We start from the raw sequence: 26490 nt of genomic DNA on the forward strand, positions 1-26490 counted from the left end.
TTGTTTTTCTGTCGCACTGTTATTTTGTTTATGGCGTTTGATAAGAAGTTGTCGTCCAATAAAAGTTTGCTGCTGCTGGTTTGTATTGATTACATTAAAATCTAAAACTTGTACGTTAGGAAAACTTTTATCAGTTGAAAAACGAAGCGCAGAATCTTCTTTTCTAAGCTAAATTTTGCACAGCAAACGTTTCAGTGTTGAAAACAGCTTTTATCAGTTTTTTAATTAATCTGAAAAGTTGACTGTATTCTCAATGCTTTTGAAAAATGCGCATTATTTCTATATTTTTGGCAGATTTGCTTCGGACAAAAAACGACAAACCAATAGTGTTACTTTATCATTTCTTTTTTCTGCTCATTTAAATAGCTTTTTTTGCAATAAAGAAAAATGATTGTTGTTTCGTCTTTGACAAAAAAGTCATCATGGAAGACGTCTTGGAAAAGAAACGACATTATGTGACAAGTAAGGGCTTTGATTCACATCGTTTTACAGCCTTCAATGGAGACAATTTGTTTTACAATGGCAGAACGAATGCAGATGCCAATTTTTTGATATTTTTATTTCTTTTGCATGATTAAAGAACAAAATTCGTTCATAAAAATAACCTCTTATCTGCGTTCTTTCAATATCTCAACATATCTTAAAGTATCTCATTGATTTTTCGTTTAAAAAAATTAAGTTTTTCATAAATTAATATTGAACGGGGAAATCATGTTTTAATTGAGTGACAAAAAAATAAAAACAAATGGTTGGACCCAAAACACACTTCTGGTCGTTTGCACGACGGATTTTTTTTTATTTTGGTTTAAAAGTCAAAGTATTTAAGTAGAAGTTTCTGGAAATTTTAGTAAAGAGTTTTTAAGAAAGTATCAAGAAAAAAACTGATGATAGCTCATTAGAGGCTATGTTTAACATCTTAACAAATTCAGGAAAAAATATTAAAAAATAAAGAGAGTTTCCAAAATTTTCAGTTTTGCAGTATTTCATCTCAAAAGCACTGAGAACTAAATTTTGAAAACTGAATAAAAAATCCTGACAAAGAATTGATGAAATAAAAGATGCGTGTTTGATCTAGGAGAAAAATTAAAATACGGACATTTGCAACAAAGAAAGCAATTTGAATTTTTGCTTTTTGCCGCCAAATTTTGTAAAAGCTAACTTCTATCTTTAAGAAAATTTGCAAACATTCTTTAGAAAAATTGTACTTGAGAAAAGAGTCACAAATTGTTGTGGATCTTTTTTCTAATTGATTTGATAAGCCATTAGAACTTTGAGCACTACATGCTGAAAAACAGGAAACAATATATCATTGTTGGATATAATTTCAAAGATTTTCTGTTTTTATATCTTTTTAGAACAATACTTTATAACAAACTCTTGTATAGCAATCCAATTTTTGCAATACACCTACCTGCTTACAATAATTAACGTTTAAGGCAAAATGCCACTAAACCGTTGCGTCCTGATGGGTTTGATGCAGTTTGACAACTAAACCGAAAATTTGGCGAGACAATGCAAGAAGTTAGGTGTCTATCGTTTCAGCAGTTTTGACTCTACTCCACTGGTTGTCATACAACTGCAATAAGAAGATAGACATAGTTTGAAAGATAACTGAAAAAAAAATTAGATTTTTTCAAATAATGGAACCTAAAGCCTTGAAAACGAGTAAAGTTGAAAAAAAAACGACAAAAAAACATTTTCATCGAGGACTCCAGTTTTCCTGATGTCTCTCAAATGAAAATAAAATTAATTCAGTATAGAAAGAGATATTGGAAATAAACGTCAAATGCTCTTGAAACCTGTTTAATAAACTAATCGATTTGTCCAAACAATTTTTCTACTTCTGAAACTAATTTTTGCTATCATTCTTTTTAAAAAAGGCGCAACTTATAAGAACTTGTTTTTTATCGAATGCAAATTGCACAAAGAAATACTCACAATTATTGGCTCATTAGATGTTTACTAAAAAAATACTGGAACAAAATTTAATGCTCGAAAACTTGCAATGTTCATGTAACTCAGCTAAAAAATGCAATCTATCTCAAGAACAAAAATGCAGTTTACTGATCTTGTTAGTTTTCAGCAACCCATTTGCTGCACTCTTTTAAAACATTTTTTTGAGTTGAAAAATAAATTTTGTTTTTTTTTCGTTTTGATAATTTATCTTTTTGTTCGTCGTTTAAAAAACTGGATTTCTACTGACACATGGATGTGTAAATTTATTTTATGATTTTCAATTAATTACTTTGATATGTTGATCAAAATGAAAATCAGAAAAAATTCAAATTAATTTATACTGCAATCGTCCGGCTGGGTTGGCGATGCTAAATTTGCAAAGTTGTTAGTTTTCTTTGTTCATTTTTAAAAGGAGTATAAGGGCTTCGCATTTTTTTTATTTCAAAAACCGTGACTTCAAAAAAACCGTGGTTTCTTTTAGAAAGAAATTTCATTTTTTTTCTCCCACGATTGCAGTGATATATTTGTAAAAAATTTTACGTAAAAGCTATTTTGTTAAGAAACTGCAAAAACGGGTTTCTTCATTATCTACTGCACTAGCATAATTATAAAATTTTGATACTCCTAGCAACGGAAATGAGCAGCATCGGAAAGTTTTTTGATGGCAAAAAACTTTTATCCGGCCAATAAAGGACTCACTCTAATAAATTTCTCTGTGCTTAAAGACACAAAAATGCAGGATTGTGAATCTGTGTTTTTGTTTAAAAAATGGCCTAATTAAGTGAGATATGGAAACGGATACTATAAAATGTGCATCGATCACACAGTTAGCATTTCAAACAGTTCTCAGGGATTTAGTAAAAATAAAACATTTGTCTGGCTTCAACTGGTCGTGAAGCGCTCAACTGCTTTCTGATTAGAATAGCTTGACAACCGCATATCTCTATCCCTTCATTTTATATTTAATGTCTGAAATTATCAAAAAGGATAATTTTTTACTCATTAAATAATTTTTACGCAAGAATGTTTAAGAATTTTTCAAAAACTTTTTGAAAAAATTTTTCATTTTCCTTGAATTAGTTTGTCCGATATGACTTGAGAAATTTTGCATACACATTTAACACTGTTACCTAATTGTTCAAATGTCTTAGTTTTTGATAAAAGTCAATTACATGCTCAGCACAAAGTATCTTGCACAAATTTGATATTTAGGAACTAGATTCGGTACCATCCCTCTTCGGATAATTCTCTTTAAAGTGGGATTAGCCAGTGGGATTTTTTATTCGTTCAATTTGACGCTTAGTTGAGACTAACTTGTCTGGGACTATTGTCTCATTATTTGGACTATTTTACGGGAAATTTTTGTCTTGGAATATTTTTGCGTTTTTGGGCCGTTTTGTTCGGGACTGTTTGTTCTAGATTATTTAATTACCACTCTCTATTGTTGACTTTTCATTTTAAAGTTTTTTTCTGGTGCATTTGGAATGAAATAGTTCTGTACCAATTCTAAAGAAAAACAAAATTTTGTGCCTTTTCGTAGTTCAGTTTATTTTGAATCTGCTCTCTTCTTTCAAATTTAAATTTAAAGAAACGTGTACACGTACACGCATATTAGCTCCGCTCACTCTTACTGTTGTTGCTCAAATATTAACTAAACACAACTAGCTATTATAAAGGTAAGCTCTGCTGATTATAATTTGCATTTAAATTATGTGTTTTGTTTTTCTCAAGTTTTTGACACAGACAGCAAAAATGCCTGTTTTATTACAAATTGGGCAAAAAGTGCGTGTTTTTGTTGTTTAAAATTAAATTAAACACCGTGTATGGAAATGTTTATGCATTGTACATTTTGCACCTGCCTAGCATAATCCAAATAGATGGTTTGTAATGGATCACTTTAAACATAAAGGAATCGTAAATATAATACTAAAAACACAAACTGGCTCAATAAGACTGTTTTGGTATTTTGATGCTCGTTCTCAAAGCAGGAACAGACCAATACGCATAGATTTCTACCTCAATAGCTTCTTATGGTAAGTTTTTCTGGTATCTTGTTCAACTTGATTTAGTGCTGGTTACAGTCATACGATATCCCCCCCCCCCCCTTATCAAGGACGAACTCCATGTAAACCTGTACCTTGAATATATTGCACAAATTAATTTAGCGAAAAACAAATGTTATAAGTTTGCAACAAAAATAGAAATTAATAAAATCTATTAATTAGAATCACATTTTTTATACGTGAATGGCAGAGTCGTTCGAGATGTTCTCAATTAGTTCATGAGTACAATTTTGACATGGTAACAAAATATATAAAGCGGAGTGTAAGTATTCCTTTCACAATTGAAGGCATTCGCAATTTTAATGTCACCATCTTTACAGGTTAATTGAGACCCAACAGCTATGATTGCTAACATTGGGCGAAAATCAGAAAAGAAAGAGAGTGAGAAATCTAAACAAAAAGTTCACCATTTCAACACCAAAAAGTGCATATTCGAGGGTGAACACAGAAGAACTCAACAGACAGTCGAACAAAGGAAGCTTCTTCGGAATGTATACCAAAGTAAGGTAACTAATTTATTCCCCATTCCTTAAACCGTATATGGCTATGGGTGTCAGGAACATTTTACCCATTCCATTTTACCCAACCTGCCATTTTACCCAATTTCATTTTACCCAATGCCAACTTACCCAATTGTGGGGCTTGATGACCATGCGATCAAATTGTCCACATAAACATTTTGAAACATCATTGTAATAACGACTGCTAAATTGTAATCGGCTAATCCAAAGATCAAAGAGCATGCGGTAAGTTGGTATTGGGCAAAATGACATTGGGTAAAACGGCATTGGGTAAAATGGAATTGGATAAATTGTCATGTAGCCATGGCATCCATCCCAAGAATTGTATGGTATCGTAGCAAAAAAATTGAACAACTTATAACGGTGCCGTATCAACTTTTTCTGCACAATCATAATCCCTACACTTACCGCTTGCTCATTTCGGCCTTCTTCAAACTGATTCTAAGACGTCGATCCTTCCTCGAAATTAAAATCTAAAAATTTGCCCTTGTGTATTGTTATATTTGCATGAACGATCATGTTCAAATTTCTTCAATGGTTTAAGTTTTTAAGCTGTCAAACTTTGCTGCGCAGCTCTTAAAAGATGCTTTATTAATTACACCGCGGATTTTACTTACTCGGATTTGGTTTGTGTTAAAAGTTTGAGAGAGAACAACCTAATGTAAATTGCGCATAAGATAAGCTTGAAAAGAAGCTCTACTTGTTGAACGTTTACTTGGCTAGAGAAATGAAGACTTGAGGAACGAGAAAGAAAGTGAGAACGGGTTATAAGAGATGCCCAAGTTCGAGCGCTTAAGACCAGTTGGTGTAAATGGGTAGCACATTAGGCTTGCAAGTAAGAGATGCTGGTTCGAATCCAGTGCTGGTCCATTTTCACAGTAGTTGCACCTGATTAGAGCCTCTAACAATTTGATTGAGTCATAGACCTGAAGTTTCACTGAAAGAGTACTGATATCTTCGATAGACTTGGATTTACATTTAGTCAGTAAATATAATGGTCTTGGGAGATCAAATGGATTTGTTCAAGATCTAAATTGAATTCGGTTTGCCAAATCGAGCACTATTGCTCGCAATCGTGCGCTTTTAGGAGTCTGTCGTAGTCATAACCAGTAATGCCAGCTTTATAATTTTAGTTCCGCAAGAAGAGCGGAGAAATGGTCTTGAAGAGATAGCATTGGGTGACAAACCATACCAAGCTGTGGAATATTCGCCCAATTTCTATGAAACATTTGGATCAACAGTGCCTGTGCCGAATTTCGGGTAAAAATTGCACGTGCTGAAAGCAATGCAATTACATCATGCATCATAAGCAATTATTTCTTGCTTTCAAATGTCACATGATAAATGCCACCTGTACCCCGCTTCAATTTTGTTCGCCTTTGCTGGCTTGTGTAAACAATAAGGTAAATTTCTTTTAAGGTATTGTACAGCCTACCAAAAGGCAGGACTGCACATAACAATTAACATATTAGCAGGATGTACATTTCTTAACCTTAAATATTCCGAACAGTGGAAAGGATATTAATTCTTCAAAATCAATTTTTCATTCCATCTTTTCAGTCAGGGTGCCAGTGACACTTCAGACACATTCATTCCTCTCCTCTTCCCACCTGCAGAATTAGGGTTAGTAACTTCCAAGATTCGGCTTTATTTTCCCCCTAAAAATGACATTAAGTTCCTCAAACTCTTTCTGGGCACTTTTAATACCAATACACCTTTTGCAACCAATCATAATAGGCAAAGTCGACAACTAACTTGGTTGTCATAGCTACTTTTGGATCTTTTCCGTTTGTGCCACCCCACCCCCCCCCCCCCCCCCTCCCCCAAGCTTAGTGGGTGCATATTATTTGTACCCCCCCCCCCCCCGACGCACGTGCCATATTCTTACATAATGATTTACCACGTAATGCCACGTGCTATATATGTAACGGGGGGGGGGGGGGGGGCACAAACAGAAAAGATCCCTATTTTCATGAATAAAAACGATTACAGTTTAATTTATCACATATCAGAGGTCTATCTCATTTTTAAACCGTACAGTTGACCTTTGGTGCAAATTGTTAATGGATGGTCGCCGTTTGTAGTGCAGAATAGCTTTTGTTGTCCCCCTCTTCGATCAAGTACGAACGAATACTTCCGATTGCAGGAAATAACTTACGTTGGACTGGACAGTTTTGCTGTATTGTTTCAACAAATTAAATTCTTCTCATTACTTCATCAGGAAAGAATTATGATGGTAAAAAAATCAGCAATGTTACATAAACATTCAAGAATTTTATATTACATAATCATAAACATTTCAGGTGAAATAAGACAGAATCTAAATGCTCTGAAAGCGCGGAACCTTATAAATAATAATGAACGTGTGACGCCTGTGACTGAGATTTTAATCTCTTGTACCTTCTTGCGTTTGGAATAGAATTACCTTAATTGATTTTCCCAATTTTAGAGTGAGCTACCGCGAGAAAGAGATGGCGAGGCAGTACGTGGAATCGGTAGAAGAGGTTGAGAAGCTTTCATCCTGGACAGCAGCACCTCCGCTTCTCATATACCCCAACAAAAACTGACATTCTCTCACCAATTTTTATATCACTCACCTCTCTTTCATTTTAACCCTGTTACTGCCGTTTTGAAAAAGGACTTGAGAGCTTTGAAAAAGGACTTGCCATCGCTATGATTTTTGAACTGCCAAAAATTATTTTATTGAGAGCTAAGGGGGACTAGGAAAGGTGTAACTAGAAAGGTATCTTCAGCTATGTTTTACTGATATGCTCAAGCCCGAAGATTAGGTTCAAGGACGGAAAAGTTGTAGAAATTCTTCTTTGAGAAAACAAAATTTGTAACTTCTTAATCTTAAAACGAAGGATGTAAAAAAAACTGAGACGTCAGCCGCGGTTGAAAACTGTTATTCCTCATTTTCTATAGTCAACACAGCTTTTTCAGGACACCGAAACATAACTTTTTCCGCTAACACCCAACAAAATATATTTAGTAAAAATATGGACGAGAAACTTTTGCCGCAATTTTTGATTGATCTCAAACGAGGTGTGTAACAAATATTCGTCTATAAGTGCTAACAATTACAGGTTGGTCTAATCAACTCACTATACTTTCCAGAGAACTCAACCACAGTTTTCCGCAACCAGCTGCACCATCTTTTGAAACATAGTAATGTAGAATCCATACAAGGATGCTCGTTAATGTGCGTTTGCGCATGATGTTCCGATCCGAGCTCATGTACATTTTTGATTTATTTGTCAACCAAATGAGGAGATATTAAAAATAGATGTTTGAGTTTTAAAAAATCGTTACAGATCCTAACTACTAAATGAATTACATAATGTCATGCCTCACTACAGCGCTCACGAGATCTGCCAAAAAAAAGATTCCGATAAAAAAAAAACAAACTACAAAATAAGCAAAAACAAAAATTTCACGGCAACATCTCAATATCTAAATTTAAAAGCACCTAGTAACAACGTCAAACAACAATATCAGATAAAACCTTAACTACACAAATTTACTTTTTCCTAATTATACAGCAGATGGACATTTTCTTTAATGAGACTTGGTAACGAGTCGACAAAGAGAAATAATGCAGCGAAATTCAAAAATCGATCAAAATTTTTTAAATCAAATAGTATCAAAAGTCTTAAAAATTATTAGCTTATCAAACTGTTTCCAGATAAATTTACTAAAAAGCCATAATGAAACCAATGGAACCTATCGTTGGTTAGACTAAGCCATAGGAAAGGACTAAAGATGCAGAAGTCAAAAAATTAAAAACAATTTGCGAAAACACAAATCATTGACGCTGAAGATTGTATTCTTATTTCAATTTTTATTTATACTAATTCAGTTGAAATTATAATGAAAGAAAAAATAAGTTCATTTGGGCCACATTTGAAAGTCATTGGGATCTGTTATTACGGGAATGTGGTAAAAGAAGAGAAAAATAAACAAACACACCACTCAAAAAACGTTTATGAAAACGCATATTATCCAGCAAACAGAACATCAGACACGACATAATTTCAGGGGACATGTTAATTTTTGAAATACAAGGGAATGGACGGGACCTCTCAATGATGAGAATAAGTTACAAGTTGACGAAAAGAACGACAAAAACTGAAAAGTTTGAAAAATCTATGAAAATGAATAATATCATAAACTTACGGACTATTCGCTATTAAGTGACTGCTTCGGGTAACATCACTCATTCAATCCTCAATTACAAGTTTATGAGACCAGTCAGCATTTTACAGCTACCTGTGGAATAAAAATACAGGCAAAAACAGCAAACTAGAAAAAAAATTGAGCGCGAAAAATGTTGAAGCCATTAAAAAAAAACTTTTCAGTGAAAACTTTGCTTTTTTCAATTAAATTTTCAACAACTATGAGATTTTCAATTGTTTAACAATATGACTTCAACAAATCAACAAATACGAACAAATAAATTAAAACTACGAATTTTTTGACAAAACCCGTGGCATCAACGACATTAAATTCAATAGTTTTCAACGGAAACGAATAGATACGCGAAATTGTGCCTCAAAGGGACGATAACGATGTTTGTCATTCATGAGTCATCAATAAGTCATTACAACAAGTCATTGACTATGAAAAAAACAACAAATGCAGGCAAAGCCCAAAAATTCAGCACAAAAGTGCGAACAGAAAGCGTCGAAGAAATTTGAACAATATGCTTTTCTCTGAAAACTTTATCTATGATCCATTGAACGTATTCTCTAAGCAAGTGGCAACCATGATTAGGAGGATAATTTGATAAGATTTTAAAAGGAAACAAAATTACGAAAAAAAGTTTTCAAAAAATTTTTAAAAAAATGAAAATTCGTTCATCGAAGTCATAAATCCAATAGTTAGAAGATAAAACCGCTACCTAGAAAAATTTTGGTTGAAGTAGAAAAAAAGGGTCCTGTCATTACTGAGACTGAGTTAAAGTTCACGAAAATAAGTTTAAAATTGGTTAATGTTCAAAAAACTTATCGAAAATTTATTTTTTAAGTCTTAACAGCCATTAAATTCAATAGCTTTCAACGGAAGTCAATAAATACGCTCAATTATGCCTCGATGGGAGCACAAAGTTGTTTGTCACGCATAGGTTTTCAATAAGATATCAGAATAAGTAATATGAATATGAAAACAACAAAGACAGGCAAAAACTAAAAATTCAGTGAAAAGTGCAAGAAGAAAGTGTCGAAGCCATTTAAACCACAAGCTTTTCTATGAAAACTTTATCTACGATACATTGAAGGTCTTCTATATGCCAAGTTTTTGAAATTTTGTGGCATTGAAGTCATATAGCCAATAGTTAGAAGATAAAACCCCTAAACAGATAAATTTTGGTTTCAATAGGAAAAAAGGGGTTCCTGTCATTACTGAGACTGACTTACAGTTCACTAAAAGAGGCATATGATTGGTCAATAATAAGAAAATCGAATATTTATTTTTAAAGTCTTAAAAGCACTAGGTAGGTTCACTTAATGCTCATTACAAAACCTATTGCACTTCTAGTCAATAAGTTTATGCCATGGGACTCCCAAAATTCAGTAAAAAAACACAAAAAGAACATCAAAATTTCATTTAAAATTACAAAACTCAAAGCCCAAAAACTACAAAGCCCAAAAAAACATGAGCGGTTCCTTGAAAACGAAATTGTTATTCATTGGGCTTCATTTTACTGTATATGAGGTTTGTCATTAATGAACCTCTATATGAAAAGTGACTGGTCTCTAGGTGACTTAAATAAACCAAAAAATTATGAAAAATTTTCTAATAATTCAGCTCTCAAATAGAATTCAAATTTTTTTGTTAGTAAATTTACCTATGAGACCAGAACTAGTCTTTTTTATCGCGTTTCGTCTATAAGGAACACAAAATTGATTCACTTTTGGCGTGAAACGTAATTTTTAATTACTATTTTTATAGAAAGAATCTTAATTTAAAGAAAAATTACACTAAAAGTGAACAAATCATGCCAAATATCCTGTGTTAACACAAAATTCAATCCTCGATAACTCCTCAAAATAACGAAATTCAAAAAAATTCAGATTCTACGCTGAACGAGCTTTTTAATGACACCACTCACATTTCTCTACAAGGAATATATCAATCGGCCAAAATTATCTGAACAAAAAAAAACTCTTGAGTATAGATTTCCTCTCCCCACAAATTGGGTCGGAACAATTATCTGCAATGTATAAACAGTATACCAAAAAATCCTCTAGCATCAATCTATGTTATGTAAAAAGCGCTCTAAACTGACTACGAGTACAAAAAACTTAATGATCACCTCACGATTGCTGGCACGTACAATGCTCCATTCAGATTTTCAAGTCCGTCAAGAAGTTATTAGACGCAACAGTTTTTCTATCGTGATCAATTCTCTTGGAAGTAAAAAAACTATTTCTAAGACAGAAAGTCAATTACTTCACATATTCATTATCGACACAAAAATCAATGGTCTTATAGCCAATATTTGGATAAAATTGTTTCAAGGCTGCTCTGTAAAAATTTTTTGAGCTCTAGATGATTTTGAACTATCATCGACCAAAGTGTTGTTAAAATGGTGCAGATCTTGGCGATGTTCGAATTTAAAGATACGAACTAAATAAGAAAACACTTTATACAATGACGAGGGAAATCATTTTCATCAACATATTTGGACGTTCGAAAACAAATTTTCAGGATAAGAACCAAAGAGTACACATATATTGAACGGACTCTAATACATCAAAAAGACAAGTGATAAATAAAGTCTAAAAACATACCAGGCACTTGGGAAGAAAAAGAAATATCTCGAAGCCATTTCATTCTTTGCAACCAAAGCAATTAAGTAGTGTGATATACTTTTCTCAAATGAACAGGAAACATTGAAACAATAAAAAATAAATTCTTTCCATTTTTGGGCAGATTAAAACTAGCTTGAACAAAATGATTTTACTCAAAGTATCGGAGAAAGGAGCAAAATTAGGTGAATTGAAACAAATTTTTGTCTGACGAAATTAAAAAAATAACAATAGGTGATATATGTCCCGAAATGCAATCCACAAAATAGAACAATCTAATAACCAAACCAAACTTAAGTGCCATTAGTATTTAAAAAATTGAGGATTTGTTCATATGACCTTGTTTAAAAGAAGCCTGTTAAATCAATCGGACCGTAAAACAGCTCGCCGTTTGCTGGTGTCTTGTTTCCTTTTCATCCAAGCCAACACTGACGATTTAAAACATCAAATTGAGCAAACAAATCTTCAATCCTCAGAAACGAACTCCAAGCAAAACTTGACTTCAGTTTCAGCCACTTAATTACAAAACAAATTATCTTCTTTATTCTCTTGAATGCAAAAAACAAGGGAGACAATGCAGGAAAAACAAGGCCTGATAAAAGTTTTTCTGAAAACTCGGCAAATTTAGACTAAACGACAATTATTCTCAACAAAACTTGACGTAGCCTTTCTGGAGAGTAAATGGCAAACAACCTCTCCGTTTTCTGTTTGGTCACTAACTGCCCAAAAAACAAATGAAAACAGCATTTGAAAACCAAAATGCCAAAAATCAATGTAGAAAAGACAAAGATATATATTGAATTCATTAGGCATTTGAGCATCAAATTACTGGACTCTCCCCTTTTTTCTCAGCTTCATCAAATTTCTCGAGTGGCCCCTACAGCACCCATGGAGCACTTTAAATATTTCAAAATAGGTACCAGCGTTATCAAAATGTCAGTAAAAACAAGAAAAAGTCTAGCTGAAAATTACTACGTGCCCATGATGCTCAAACTTGACAAGTATGAAAAGCGCTAAAAGCCTCTATAACGAGAAAAACAGCTCTCTATTGCAAACAAAAGTCTTGTAAATCATGAAATAATCTAAATGAAAACAACCATGACTATTATCATGACAACTATCACGAAAACTACCAAACGTACACTTTTTTGTTAACATGTATAACTAGACCCGCAAAACTAGATAGTTAACTAAAAAACTGGTTAGAAAATGGTTGATTGAAAAATAACGCCTGCACAGAAATCTTGATCAGTTCGTTAAAAAAGATAACCATAGCTCCTACTCAATTTTTACACGTACTTTTCTCGCAATATTTTGACAACCAGTTTCGGAATACCACCAAAAAAAAATCATTATAACTCTTTTTCCAGTCTAGTAAAAGACAACGCCCAATAATCAAGAAATTCTTTGCGTTGACAAAAACAATAGGAGCGCAAAAACAGTCAATTGATATGACGCAAATGTTATACACAAAAGAAGAGCGGCATGCTAGATTGAATGAACGTTACTCAGAACTCTCTTTCCCAACTAGTAGACTTAGTTCAAGGAGTTCCCTTTCAGAAACGATGTTATGCTTCGAATCTAGATGACTTTAAATCAATTTCGCAAGGGATGTGCTTTTTGGTTATCGCTTTTATTCGATCCCAAAAAATCACAGGTAAATGATAAGAGGTGAGTTGGGACGAGGGTGAGTGCGGTGGCAGTGATTGAAGGGAAGGTGGGGAGACGTCAAACTTCTACGGACCGCCCTTGACACTTACTTAAAAACTAGTAAGGCTCTAAGGGACTAGTAAAACGTAATGCCACGCTTTTTTTTTCCTGTTTATCCCGTTTTTGAGGACAAAAAATAAATGGCCAGACGAAAAAAAACAACCACGTCGGAACAATTGCTCTCAAACGACCGGCGAGCGGTTGGCTTCGTCAGCAGCTAGCCACGGTTTGGTGACTTCTGGGCGCTACCTCTTTATCCCGTTTCTGAAGACGAAAGTCAAATGGGTCAGACGAAAAATCGGCCAAGCGAAAAATTGCATATGAGAGACAAACAGGATCAAAATATTTGCTATAAATTGCTTTCCAGAGCAGTTAACAATGATTTCATAAAACGTGCCTGTTAGATCATTTATGATAAAAAATATTTCGACAATAATTCATTGTTAATGAGGATCAGAGATGATGACATTACGCCAAAAATATATTTGTGGCGTAATGTCATCTAATATATTAGCTTCAACCTTTCTAATATATTTGCTTATATTTGCTTCAACCAGGACTAATATATTTGCTTCAACCTTTCTTTGAGGGCATTTAATGAGCATTTATTAGCATTTTAAGGAAAATATGAAACTCCACAATTATTAGATGCTTCTTCTGGCTGCTTTGTCATTATTGTTCTGTCGAGTTAACAATCAAGTTCTTTTTTACTTGGTTACCACTGAACAATAAATATGGCTTCTCTGTTCTGTCAAGGTTCTGTCAAAAAACCCATCTCCAAGACTTGAAAAGTTTCGTTGGCCAGTAATGGTAGTTAAACTAAGAAAAGGACAAAAAATATCGAAAAATTATGGATACAATTGCAAATTTTAACAAAATCTTGCTAACAAACAAGCTAATAAGATCTTAAGAACTATTTTATTAACTCAAGAGGCTATCTAGTATCACTGTATCCAGCCTGGAATAGTTTTATTGGCTCATGAAGAGCAATAACTATGAACATGATAAAACTTTATTTTATCCAAGAATTACTAAAAATTCTGAAGTCATAAAAAAATTTTAGTGATAAAAAATGTTGATCACCATCCCATTAACTCTGGAAGCTATGCAGCAGCTTATTATCAAACCTTGGAGGAGGTCCCAGGGCCACTGGTGCCGAAAAAAATTAAAAAACAAAAAATTTCAAATATTTTTGAAAAAAATTTCTTGAATTTGTCTATTAAATTCTTGAAGAACATTCCATTACATCTATTAACTATGCAGTAACATATTATTAAACCCTAGAGGAAGTTCTGTGGCTCTTAAAGCTAGAAGAGAAACCTAAAAAATGACGAAATTCCAAAAAAATTGCAACTTTTATTTGAAAAAATTGCCAAAACTTGGTTCCACATTCCATTTATTCCAGAAATTGTACATTAACCTATTTTCAAACCCTAGAGGTGGCTCCTCGGCTCTTGAAGCTGAAAATACCAACAAAATGACAAAAATTTTCAAAAAAAAACTTGAAAAAAGCAAGTTTTATAAAAAAAATTGATAAAATTTGTGACATTAAAAAGTTTAAAAACTATTCCATGGCCAATAACCCCTTAAGATACTTTCTGGCCCCTGCGTCTGGAAAGACTTGAATAAGGAAAACAACAAAAATTTTGAAAAAAATTTCACATTTTGTCAAAAAATTGCTAAAATTCGTGATGTTAAAATTTTGAACATTACCACTAGAAACAGAAACTATGCAGTAACCTATTATTAAAACCTAGAGGAGATTCCTTGACACCTAGGGCTGAGGAAAATCAAAAATGTCAAAAATTTTCAAAAAGCTTGAAAAAAATTGCAAAATAGTATAAATTTAGGAAGCGGTTGTTCGTCAGTAGCTAGACATGGGGGGGGGGGTCCGGGGGCTGATGGGGGGGGGGGGGGGGGGGTAGGCCAACACTGGTGTGGGGGCAACAGCGTGTTGGGGGGGGGGAGGTGGGTGCACCGGGGTCTGATTTCGTGGGGAAACACCGTTTTTGAGGACGAAAAGCCAAAAGCGTCAGACGAAAAATCGGTCAAGCGAAAAATCGCATTAAAAAAGACCAACAGGACTAATATAATTGCTACAAACTTCGTTTGAGAGCAATTAAAAAAACAATTAGATGAATAAAAGTCGCTACTACAAACATTTGCATAAAAGATCGGCAGGACTAATATATTTGCTTCAACCTTTCTTTGAGGTCATTTAATGAGCATTTATTAGCATTTTAAGGAAAATATGAAACTGCACAATTATTAGATGCTTCTTCTGGCTGCTTTGTCATTATTGTTCTGTCGAGTTAACAATCAAGTTCTTTTTGACTTGGTTACCACTGAACAATAAATATGGCTTCTCTGTTCTGTCAAGGTTCTGTCAAAAAACCCATCTCCAAGACTTGAAAAGTTTCGTTGGCCAGTAATGGTCGTTAAACTAAGAAAAGGACAAAAAATATCGAAAAATTATGGATACAATTGCAAATTTTAACAAAATCTTGCTAACAAACAAGCTAATAAGATCTTAAGAACTATTTTATTAACTCAAGAGGCTATCTAGTATCGCTGTATCCAGCCTGGAATAGTTTTATTGGCTCATGAAGAGCAATAACTATGAACATGATAAAACTTTATTTTATCCAAGAATTACTAAAAATAAATATGGCTTCTCTTATGATTCAAAATTTTTGGAGCTCGAATTTGGTCTAGAATTTCTATTCTAAAGAAATTATGGGGTCAATAAAGAATTGACACGTTAAAAACTTCAAGTATCTTTAATAAAGCTATACTGATGCGATATTGCTGACCCAACATCAAAAAAGTGCAATTAGATGCTGCAAAATTGAATGGTCAAATTGCTAAGAGAACCAGATACTATTATCAAAATCTCCGCGATCGTTAAGACAGTAAGATATAATCTGGAAACCACAAATTTATGCCACAAATTTATTTCTTCTCGATCGTGTTTTTAAGCTTTTTCTCTGTCATTTTTTTGTCAATTTCACCTTCAAAAATTACTTCTTTTTATTAGAAATGTCAATGTCAAGAAACCTCTTTACTTTGCAAATAGCAAATTTTCTTTTAAATCTTATCAAATAGTTCAATTTCTGCCGCGTCAACTAAGCTGGGGATCACAGGTATTTTTTCCAGATTACTTCATGCAATCTCCAGCTCGAAAACGAGTCAGCCTTCATGGATTAAACAACAGGGGGCATCAAATACTATATTGTGCCATTACAATCGCATCATAATATTTTAGATAAAAAGTCGCAAAGTAAAAATTCCTGAATGCTACAAAAATAGAGAAATTGATAGAATAGGCAAAACGCGGGGCAGATGCTACCACGTCATTCGGATAAAGAATAGAGAGTCATTTAATTTTAAAATGTTCACTAAATCTTTACATTCGACCAGTTCTCTTCTTAGAAGAATCCGACCGACGTCCGTTTGCTTTTGATAGCCTCTACGATCGGGAGTCTTTTGGTCTCATATTTTCGCTTCAAAGCCTCCAATTCTTGATTCAAACATAGGTCAACTTCTGCCATTTTCTGCCGTAAATCTGCCAAATTGCCGTCGTCTAAAAATTCGAAATTTGTCTCGCTCTCAAAAGGTCGAACTAGTTTACTTTGATGATCAAAAACACCTGGTGAAATTGAGGAGTAATCGGCACTTTGGTTGTTGGGATCCGCGCTAATTTTGGGGGGTTGGTTGTGTGAGGAGGAAGATTTAGTGATATTGTTAGTGTCTGCGCTGATATCAATACCCTGAGCCGCCTTCTGTTCGAAGTGACGCAAGAAAAAGGGAACTTCTTTCGACGAAGCCTGAGAACTTCTACTACTTCTGGTTGCCGAAAGTCGCTTCATAGTACCATCACTTAATTCTTCATCATCGCCTTGCTCGTCGTCATCATTGATGACCATAGTTTCAAACGTCTCGTTGAGAGATCCATTAGCGACTGCAGTTGGTCGGCCATTAATCACAATGGACCCGGATTGGTCACTTTTTAATGTCTCATTGCACACCAGAGTTCCCGAGGTTTCAAAGTTATCGCCAGCCGGCGTGAACGTTCCTGACGCGTAAGAGCGGAACGTTTTCGCGGTGCTGAAGTTATCATCATCCCCATCAACTTCGTCTTCAATTAGCGCTGAATTCTGCAATCGCATTCCAGCGTTACGTTTATTAGCTAACATCTGGCGTTTTTCTTGTGCATCTTTAATAGCTGTAGCAATGATATCACGTGGAGCGGCCCCTTTGATAAATTCGTGCTTGAGGAGTTTTTCAGCCGATGTTCTTTTGTCAGGTTGTTTAACAAGGCAGGAAGATAAAAAATCTACAAAGTCGGGAGACCATTTTTCTTCGTCAGTGAGTGTTGGGGGGTCGTTAGATGATATCATGAAAATAGCACGCATGGGGTGAACGTCCGAGTAAGGCGGTCTGCCTTCGGCCAGTTCTATTATGGTTATCCCGAGGCTCCAAATATCGGCAAGACAGTCATAGCCTTGAGACTGGATGATTTCGGGAGCCATCCAAAACGGCGTCCCGATAAATGTGTTCCGTTTGACACAGGAATCTGAAAGTTGTCCGGACACTCCAAAGTCAGCCAACTTTGCCATTCCTACATAAAAAGATAGTTCACGCAAATTCTTATGTGCATTCAATAAAAGACAATCCTTAAATTAAGCGAAACTAGCGTCAAATATCTCGGTTAACTTTCCTCAGTTAACTTAACTTCCGTGTCGGCACTCTTAAACATGTATTTGTACTGGTAATGACTTGCAAAGCCCAAGAACCAGGATTTGCTATTCTTATCATTAAAGATGCAAAATACAAGCCACCAGTAAAGGGGCACCAGTAAAGGTAGGTGGCGCACCAAACTTATTTCACATCAATAGCTATATATGAACAAAGATTTGGTATGGAATCTAATGGAACAGCAATTGCCTAACCGTCTTCGCAGAGGAGAATGTTTCCTCCTTTGACGTCTCTGTGCACTTTGCGACTAGCATGCAGATACCTGAGACCTCTCAGGGTGTCCTTCAACACTGCAGACAACTCTGTCTCGTCCAGGGGCGCATTCCTGTGTCTGATGAGGTCTATGACGGATCCACCCGAGCACAACTCCATAACAATCCACAGGTCATTGTCTTTGAAGTAGCTTCCAGTGTACTTCACTATGAAGTCACTGTTGCACTGCTGCATGATGTTGATCTCCTTGACCACCTTCTGCAGGTCATTCTCAATCGGCACCTACACACATACAATCAATTACGTAAGAGGATTAACAGGATTATCTAACTTCAATTGAAAAATATAAGAGAGGGTCAAGGACTCAAATCCTCAATGACCTGGTCTTACAAATTGTTCCGAGAAAATTGACTTCGCTTCACTTTTGATTGTTGCGAATTGATTTCAATACACCAAGTATTGTAAGAACGCGCAATTAATCACGCTGAAATCATTTAATTTTGTATAAAACCACTATGAGTCGCTTTCTGTCATCCGGAGCAACTATAGAACTACTTTTCAACCGAAATAATTTCTTTTACGGGATTCCACTCAACATGGTTTGCTACTACAGCTCGTTATTTATTAGCAGCATAGCAATGGTTTGAAATAAGTATGCTTTGTGTGAATGCTTGCTGCCAAAAAACAACTTAAAAATGATCCTAATCCCTTGGATCGATAGTTGAATGTTACTAGTAATGAACTCCATCTAAAGAATAATCGATTTTTCTTCAAAAGTGGACATTTCTCAAAAGAAACCAATATGGGCAACCGTTTAAGTTTCGCTTTCTTTCTCTATCGTGACTAGACTTACCTTTTCTACATTCAAATGTTTGCACGTTTTCCAAAGTTCGGGCTGCGAAGCAAAACGGGCGAATTTGTGAGAACAAATTCTAAATCAATTCAGTGCCATAAAGAGCCAACTGACTATCGTGCGGTGTTTATACGTATTTTTTCTACATTTTCTATTCATCAGCCATCCAAAAACTGTGAGTGAGATAAACTAAATGCCAAGTGAGATAAATTAAATAGTGACCTGTTTAATGGCGAATGCCTTTCCAGACTGCTTGTGGATAGCCTTGTGCACGTATCCATAGGAACCTTTTCCCAGTATCTGTCCCAACTCAAACACTTCATCCAGAGGCTGCTTCAGGTTCTCTTCGGTTAACTTTTTCATAAGTACATGCACAGCTTTGACCCTATTCTCATTGTATCTGAAAATGTAAACAATAATTGTCACCTTATAGGGAGAAATAGTCAGCTGCACTTTAGAGTTTTCTAAGCTTAGATGCTTGTTAAATTTCCAGCTGTTTCATTTTATTAGAAAGTTTCTCCGAGTAGTACAAAATGCGGCAGTCAAAGTGTTAGTCTATGTCGGATATCACAAAAGAGCATAAATCCAAGACTAACTAACTGGCATTAGAAAGATAGCTTTCCAACCTTCAACCTTAAAGGATCTGACTTCTTTTAGACGCATTTCATGCCAATTTTGCTTCGAAATTGCAGCTTTATTGAACTTGAAGAAGATTCAGACGAATGAAGTGGATCTTGAAACAGCGATACCAAAACGATGAGAAACCAAATGTATTGAGCAATATAAATCAATCCGAACAATTTTATTTCTGATGCTATAGCTATTAAACTGGCGAAAAGAAATTTGCTGTACGTGAAAAAAATAAGCGATCGCTGGATCTTCCTATGTGCTCAAATATAGCACAAGCAGAGCTTTTAATCAAAAAGTGCATAAATGAAAACTTAGAAACAAAATTTTTCCAACAAGGCCAAGAGACGTAACCTTTATTTTGAATGGAAACATTTTAGTGCGTAAAAAAGTTGAACTGCAATCAATGACTCGCAATCAAAAGATCCAGAAACAGCAAACTGAAAATCGGCAAACAAATGTTATAACATATATACAAGCAAAAAATGTTACATACTGCAACAATAAACAAAAACCACCTCCAAATAAACATTTAAAATTTTTTTTATCAAGAAAGGATAGCTCAAAAAAATTTTTAGGAGTCTCTAAGAAAGCTCACTGGTTCTGTGCGTGGCAGAGAATGTTCCCACACTCGTATTTGAAAGCATAAGATATACCATATCAATGAAATTGATAAATAGAAACGTTTAGTTCAGCACCAAACAATTTTATTTAGCTGAAGTCTGGAAAAACAGGGAAGAAATAGTACGATTCTCAGAAAAACCAATACGCCTGAGTAAACTTCAATCAAGAGGAATAACTAGTTGCACTTATATTAAGGACCAATATTGCCAAAGAGTTTTACCCAAAATTTGTTTTACTTAACAAGAACCACTAAGATTTCAATTTGATTTGCATTATTAAAGGCTCTGACTATTCTTCTTTAGTCTTTGTCTAGAATTCATTGAGAATTAAAAGATTTTTTAAAAATCCTTAAGTCAAAGCGATGGCTTCTGTTTCAAAGTTGAATGTTTTTCATACTCTCCAATTTTCTCAGGAAGAACGTTTCTGTCAAATACATTTGCAAATATGGCTCTAGTAAAATTAATACAGCGAAAATGTTATTAAGATTTATCTAGATATCAGAAAAAGAAAAACTAGATACCCAAATGTCCACAAAAAAGCAGCCAATCAACTTCACGCAAATATTCAGTGAAACCCATTTCAATTCAACCTATTGGCGGCCACTCGAAACTGAAACAATTTCTCGTATTATTTGTATAATTTCCCGTTTATGTGGATTCCATTATTAACGAGACAAGGCATTCTCCACTTTTTTGTCATGGTAAAACTAACAAATAAAATGGTAGGTAGAAGTCAAAATGAATTTAGGCAATTGTATTAATGTGCGGCAAAAGCAAGTAAAACGAATCATTGTCTGAGAAAAAGTCACAATAGCACAACATAAATTAGAACAGAATCCACTAGAAAGAACAAAGAAAACGCAAATCTGCCCAGCAGGTTATTTTCCATTTTCTCTACTACCTGTATTTTGTTATCGATAAAGGAAATGGGGCTACACAATTTAGAAAAAGGTCTAAAAAACACCATTTCAAAACTCCTGTGAATCACCCTAATTTAGCAATCACCACATGCTATTAAAAACAATTCTAACTATAGGCACCTGAAATGGGGAAGGAAAACAAACTTATTTAGCTCCTCGAAACTGGTGGCATCTTACAAAAACAAGTTAACTTTGGATTCTTTCGGGAAAATAATCAACCTCAAAATCACAAAGCATACAAGGGAGAGTAAGAGACTAATCTCAGACAGAGTAGCAGCAGAGACTTTCAGATTAAATCAAAAATGAGCGCATTTATCTTCACATGATCTACCAAAACGTATTTCTTAATGCAGTTATTGTCACTGTTTTTGTAGATTATATACCTGAAAAATTCAATAAAAAAACACTTTGAGGCACATTAAAAAATAACATTAGTAGTTTTGGTGTACAGTTGATGTTGAACTAATTAAGCACTATATAAGCAGCAAACAAAAAATTTGCAAGCATGTCTTGAAAAACAAAAAATGATATAACCATCAACTACGTACAATGAGAACTAAACAAAAGACCAGATATTATTAGAGAGCAATTGAGATGTCTATTATTTTTTTTCAGACAGAAAGACGATGTTCACTAGCAGTGGCATATAAGTATTTTTCAATATGTTTGTAAAGCTTTAATCCTGAAAAAACGACGTACTAATAATAAAAGTACAAAATGTTGGTTCAATTGAACTTTGAATGATTTCAAATTGCCATCGTGAACAAATCATGATAACAATTTGTCACGCCCCTATTTCGTCCCTCATAGTTACGCGATGATTTTCCTTTAAATATCCACAAACAAGTGCTTTTATCTAGTTCATATTCAGATAGATCTCAAGGCCATATATAGCTAGTATTTCCATCTAGGCCTGTAAACCCTAATTTGTTTATGTTTATTAAAAACAACCGCAGATTGACAGTTTACTGATAACATATCAAGTGCCTAAAAGCCTCAATATTTACCTTTTTGAGTCCCCTGACGATGAATTCGCATAAATGGTGAAAAACTTCATGAGAAACTATGTACTTGGTGAAGTAATTATTCTGATAAAGTAGGTGCTAATACGGAACTTGTATATGTACTTAACAAACATCAAGAGACGTGCAAACGCCGGAAATTGCCCAACTTGTAGATCAGTAAATATTTACGAAGGACCATTACAACTCAAGGTACAGCCCTGCGGAACCCACGATGACCAGAACACCGGAGAAACAGCCTGACTATCAGTTGCTATTCGAACTCAACAATAATCTCGAAACTTCTTATTCTATCTCTGAAAACTTTATGATTTTGTTAAAATAATTAAAGATTGAACTGGAAATTCTTCATAAAATAACTAAGTTAGAACAGGCTTCCTTAGAGTTATATTGTGGTCAAATAAAGCTCTAAAAACCAGGGCAACTAGTGGACATATCGCGCATCCGAACCGCTCAATAAAAGTCTATTACTAGCTAAGTTTATTCAAAATATATCCGCTAAAAACCGCACTGTGAAACACCAAAATAAGTCCTTGGAAAATGACAATAATTCATTCCATTTATCTCAAATATAGATCTCAAGAACACCATGAGAAACATCTTTAAAAGTCAGTGCGTAACACAATTTGAAGCAAAGAAGGTTGATTGTCTGTTATAAAAACAAGACAGCTTTTCGCTTTGAAGAACAGCAAAGGCGACCAGTAAACGAGCGCAAGAAAAAAAAAGATTCAGGAGGCATATATTGAAAAAAGTCGAGACAGGAGGCATATACTGAAAAACTATCAAAAAGATTAAAGTTAGAAGAAGCTTAGTCACTTGACGTTTCTTTAGATCCTTGTTTGAAGCTTTCAAAATTTGATTTACCTCTGATGGGCAGTGCCGAGCCACAGTCGATGCAGCTTTGCAATTTCAGAGGTTGTTTAGGATGCCTGAATTACTTAGCAATAACAACTACACCAGATATTGCTCACGCGGCTAAAATAATCAACTCTTTTGTAGAAAATCCAGCTTTTGTAGAAAATCCAGTAGAAAATCCAGCTTTTGTAGAAAATCCAGCTAATCAACTCTTTTGTAGAAAATCCAACTCTTTTGTAGAAAATCCAGCTCTTTTGTAGATAATCCAGACTTTGGAACCCCGCAAAGAGATGCTTAAAAAATCTTAAAGGTAAGGAGTCTTGAAAAACTCCAGAATTTGTGGGTTAAGGCAGGATGGTTCCTAGGAAGATTCTTCCGAGGAAGACAATCCAACAATGGTTCCTATGATGGTTTGAAGCGATATACTTTCCAAAAAAGATAAATGATTTTTAAAAGAGCCTCCAGTCCATTTTTCTTCATATAAATTTAAAGGATGACTAAACTGAACTACTCCTTCACTGTTTGCTGAGTTTTTACCACAAAGCGTCAGTCGGATAGTCAGGGGCTAAATCCAAAAACAACTCAACCTAAAATCACGATCACGTGCACAGCATGCATAGACAAGTCACTTGATAACGCAGCTTAGAGGCCAAAAATTTGAAAGACAAAACGACCAAGTAGATATTGTTTCAAACTAATTTACAACACGGGAGCAAAAATTGATCAAGGAGACAGAAATTAAATATGTTTCTACCTCCTGGGATGACTCGGAGCTTAATGTACCAGTGGAAGCTAGCAAAGCAGCAGTCAATTTAACGAACATTTGAGAAATAGACATTATCGTTGGACAACCAAAACAAAATTTCGTAGATAATCAGGGCTGTATTGCTCTAACTTCGTATTCTATGAACCACGAATAAAAAATGTCTGATTTTAAGTTCACTTTGTTTGGATCATAGTCGAGGATCAACTATTGAACTACCTACCTACCGATCGCATGCCGGCAGACAACTTGTTGGGAAGAACAAGCGTATCATTTTGTCGTGATGATCTAGGTACAAACACTTAATATGACAGGAGGGGTGTTGAAAAACCACATCAATTGTTTGAAAGATATGTGATTCATACAAAACTGATTTATATCTTTTTGCCATCACAAGCGATTTTATTGATCAACTCGAATGGAACTTGGTTACTTTATGATTCAGAAATCTTGCTAATACGCTCTGTTTGTAGATTTTGCTTGCAATAATCCCCAACCACTCCATTATTGTGTGTTAAAAATGATCATTAATATTAAAGATTACTTATTAGGTTCCTACTAGCGACTGTAAAAACGCGGTAACATCAATGTATTTATTTGGCACAAAATTGTGCCGGTTTGCCGCTTGAATCAAGATTCAATAATAATAAATTTGATTACGTCTTGTCTGCGCGAGCCCAGAACCGAAGAATTGTCATAATAATAAAAGTTGGGCTGTCATAAAGTTCTCACATTTATTTTTCACAAAATATGGGAACAAAACAATTTGTTCAACAATATCAGAAAACAACGTTTATCTGTTTCAGCTGCTAATATTTAACACTATGTCATAGGTTTGATTTCACCGCCTCGAAAATGAAATTCTTCCATGTATTTCGATTAAGGTTTTAAAAAGGAACACGGAGGCTCGGTAATGTGCGTTTGCACAAAAAGTTGCGACCCCGCTCATCTACATTTTTCAAATTGTCTACCAAATGAAGAAAAGATTTAAAAAATTAACATTTCAACATATCGTTCAACAAACTACTAAAGGAATAAAACATAACCGACTAACGTCGGGCGAATTGCTCTCAAACGACCGGCGAGCGGTTGGCTTGGTCAGTAGCTAGCCACGGGGGGGGGGGGGGGGGGGGTGCACCGGGGGCTGATGGGGGCAGCACTGGGTGGGGGGGGGGGCAAAAGCGCGGTGGGGGGGGTGGAGCCAATAGTGGGGGTGGGGGGTCAACAAAGGGGGGGGGGTGTCAACCTCTAAGAACCGCCCCTCACACCATAAGTATAAGTATAAGTCTCCAAGACAGTTTGAGCTGAAACAGACCTGAAAGGCTCTAAGAGCACATAATGCCCGCAGGGCGCTACCTGTTTATCCCGTTTTTGAGGACGAAAAGTCAAAAGCGTCAGACGAAAAATTGGTCAAGCGAAAAATCGCATAAAAAAAAGACCGACAGGACTAATATAATTGCTACAAACTTCGTTTGAGAGCAATTAAACAATCTACCTTAGAAGGCCAATTAGACCTGTGACTACAATAATATGAATACCAGAAAAGACGGCGATAAAATACAAAATAATTACATATATTAAATACGACCAAAACTCGTTGTCCATTTTTTGAAAACCATTAATAACCAAATCAATATGGCATCAGATAAACCTTAAATAAATAAAGAAGAATAAATAATAAAGATTAAACTGTACTTCATTAGAAAAAAATGGGAGTTTTCCACAATGCGACTTGGTAACAAGTCGACAAGAAATGAGCAAAAGGACAAAGTTTAAGAAAACTCTGCTCTTTTTGAAAAGAGAATTACAGTCAAAATAATTAGAAAGATTATGCATCAAATAAAATAATTGAGAGATTCTTTTATACCTCCATAGAGAGCAAATGAGACCTTTCATTATCCAGGATATATCATACGACTACAAAAAAAAACGACAAATACAGGCAAAACGAAAAAAATTGATGTCTCGGCCAAAAAAATATTAAGCTGTTCACTAAAAACATTAAAAATTTTTGATTGCGTGTTTTTTCAAATGACAATAGACCCACCCATTATTGTAATTATTGTGAAAAGAAAACAAAAAACTAAAATATTGACGAAAAACTTTTTATCAAAAGAAAAACTTAATTCATTAGATGAGGGATGTGACTTGTCTATAGAGAAGATAGGCAACAAGTTAACAGAAATAAGATTGGCAAATCTCAAAAATTCATTGCGTTTTTAAAAGACAAATGATTTCAAAACTCATAACCAACATAAACATTCAATTAAAAGAGTAGACAGATTATCTTGCGAATTCATCAAAACCCAATTGCGCCACTTATTAAAGAGACTAAGCCATAAGATTATAAAAAACATCAAATAAACGCAGAACTAAAAAATTTCACAAACAATTTTACAAAACCGCTGTAAAGAAGTCATTAAATTTATAAAAAAAAATAAACGCGAGAAAATTAACTCTATGATGTTCAAAGAGGACGCTAATGAAAAGTTAAATTTCTCGGGGTTAATTTATAAATTTTGTGCCTTTCATTTGCGTCTCCTTTGAACATCACAAAATCTTTCTGCCAAACGACTATCTCAAAATGACAGCAAAAAGAACCAGAAAAACTGCAAAGTATCTAAATTTCACAATATCCTTCTGAATCAAATCGTCTAAGCCCTATAGACAACAGTCAAAACGTTTAACCAAAAGAAAAGAAAGTGTTTGGTTCAACAGAAAATTAAAAAGACCTCTCAAAAATGAGGGTAAATTACAAAAATGATACAAGAAAAAGAAGAAAACGTAAACCAGAACA

General features: G+C 34.7%; 3 protein-coding genes across 4 annotated transcripts in view; 2 read left to right on the forward strand and 1 right to left on the reverse strand.

Annotated features, from left to right (window-relative positions):
• LOC142358570 (BTB/POZ domain-containing protein KCTD12-like) overlaps positions 1-26490 on the forward strand; it is a 554440-nt gene that overhangs the window by 406933 nt on the left and 121017 nt on the right. The gene's annotated exons all lie outside the window — the stretch shown is intronic.
• Positions 3542-7214, forward strand: LOC142335210 (spermatogenesis-associated serine-rich protein 1-like). Of its 2 annotated transcripts, none has more exons than XM_075383602.1 (5): positions 3542-3632; positions 4340-4520; positions 5674-5800; positions 6101-6163; positions 6990-7214. In XM_075383602.1, exons 2-5 carry the CDS (start codon positions 4361-4363, stop codon positions 7105-7107), a joined length of 468 nt encoding a protein of 155 aa, XP_075239717.1. In that variant the 5' UTR covers positions 3542-3632; positions 4340-4360; the 3' UTR covers positions 7108-7214. The 2 variants fall into 2 exon arrangements, with proteins under 2 accessions (XP_075239717.1, XP_075239716.1); XM_075383601.1 differs by lacking the exon at positions 3542-3632 and adding an exon at positions 3848-3989.
• The window catches only part of LOC142358569 (serine/threonine-protein kinase 4-like), a 50503-nt gene continuing 40285 nt past the window's right edge, over positions 16273-26490 (reverse strand). Inside the window, exons 2-4 of the mRNA XM_075409979.1 lie at positions 19106-19283; positions 18012-18312; positions 16273-17680 (exon numbers count right to left, since the gene is read on the reverse strand). Of these exons, the coding sequence (XP_075266094.1) occupies positions 16488-17680; positions 18012-18312; positions 19106-19246 (1635 nt within the window). The 5' untranslated portion in view covers positions 19247-19283 and the 3' untranslated portion in view covers positions 16273-16487. The remainder of the gene's footprint in view (positions 17681-18011; positions 18313-19105; positions 19284-26490) is intronic.

The sequence above is a fragment of the Convolutriloba macropyga genome, chromosome 2, assembly GCF_964194025.1.
Source record: "Convolutriloba macropyga chromosome 2, txConMacr16.3, whole genome shotgun sequence".
NCBI lineage: Eukaryota > Metazoa > Xenacoelomorpha > Acoela > Convolutidae > Convolutriloba > Convolutriloba macropyga.

Bases quoted from the DNA above. Each gene is read 5' to 3' on its own strand.
- LOC142335210 (XM_075383602.1), top strand. From the start codon at position 4,361: ATGATTGCTAACATTGGGCGAAAATCAGAAAAGAAAGAGAGTGAGAAA. The intron at 4,521-5,673 runs GTAAGGTAACTA...TTATAATTTTAG, and splicing joins TCTTCGGAATGTATACCAAA to TTCCGCAAGAAGAGCGGAGA. The intron at 5,801-6,100 runs GTAAAAATTGCA...CCATCTTTTCAG, and splicing joins GTGCCTGTGCCGAATTTCGG to TCAGGGTGCCAGTGACACTT.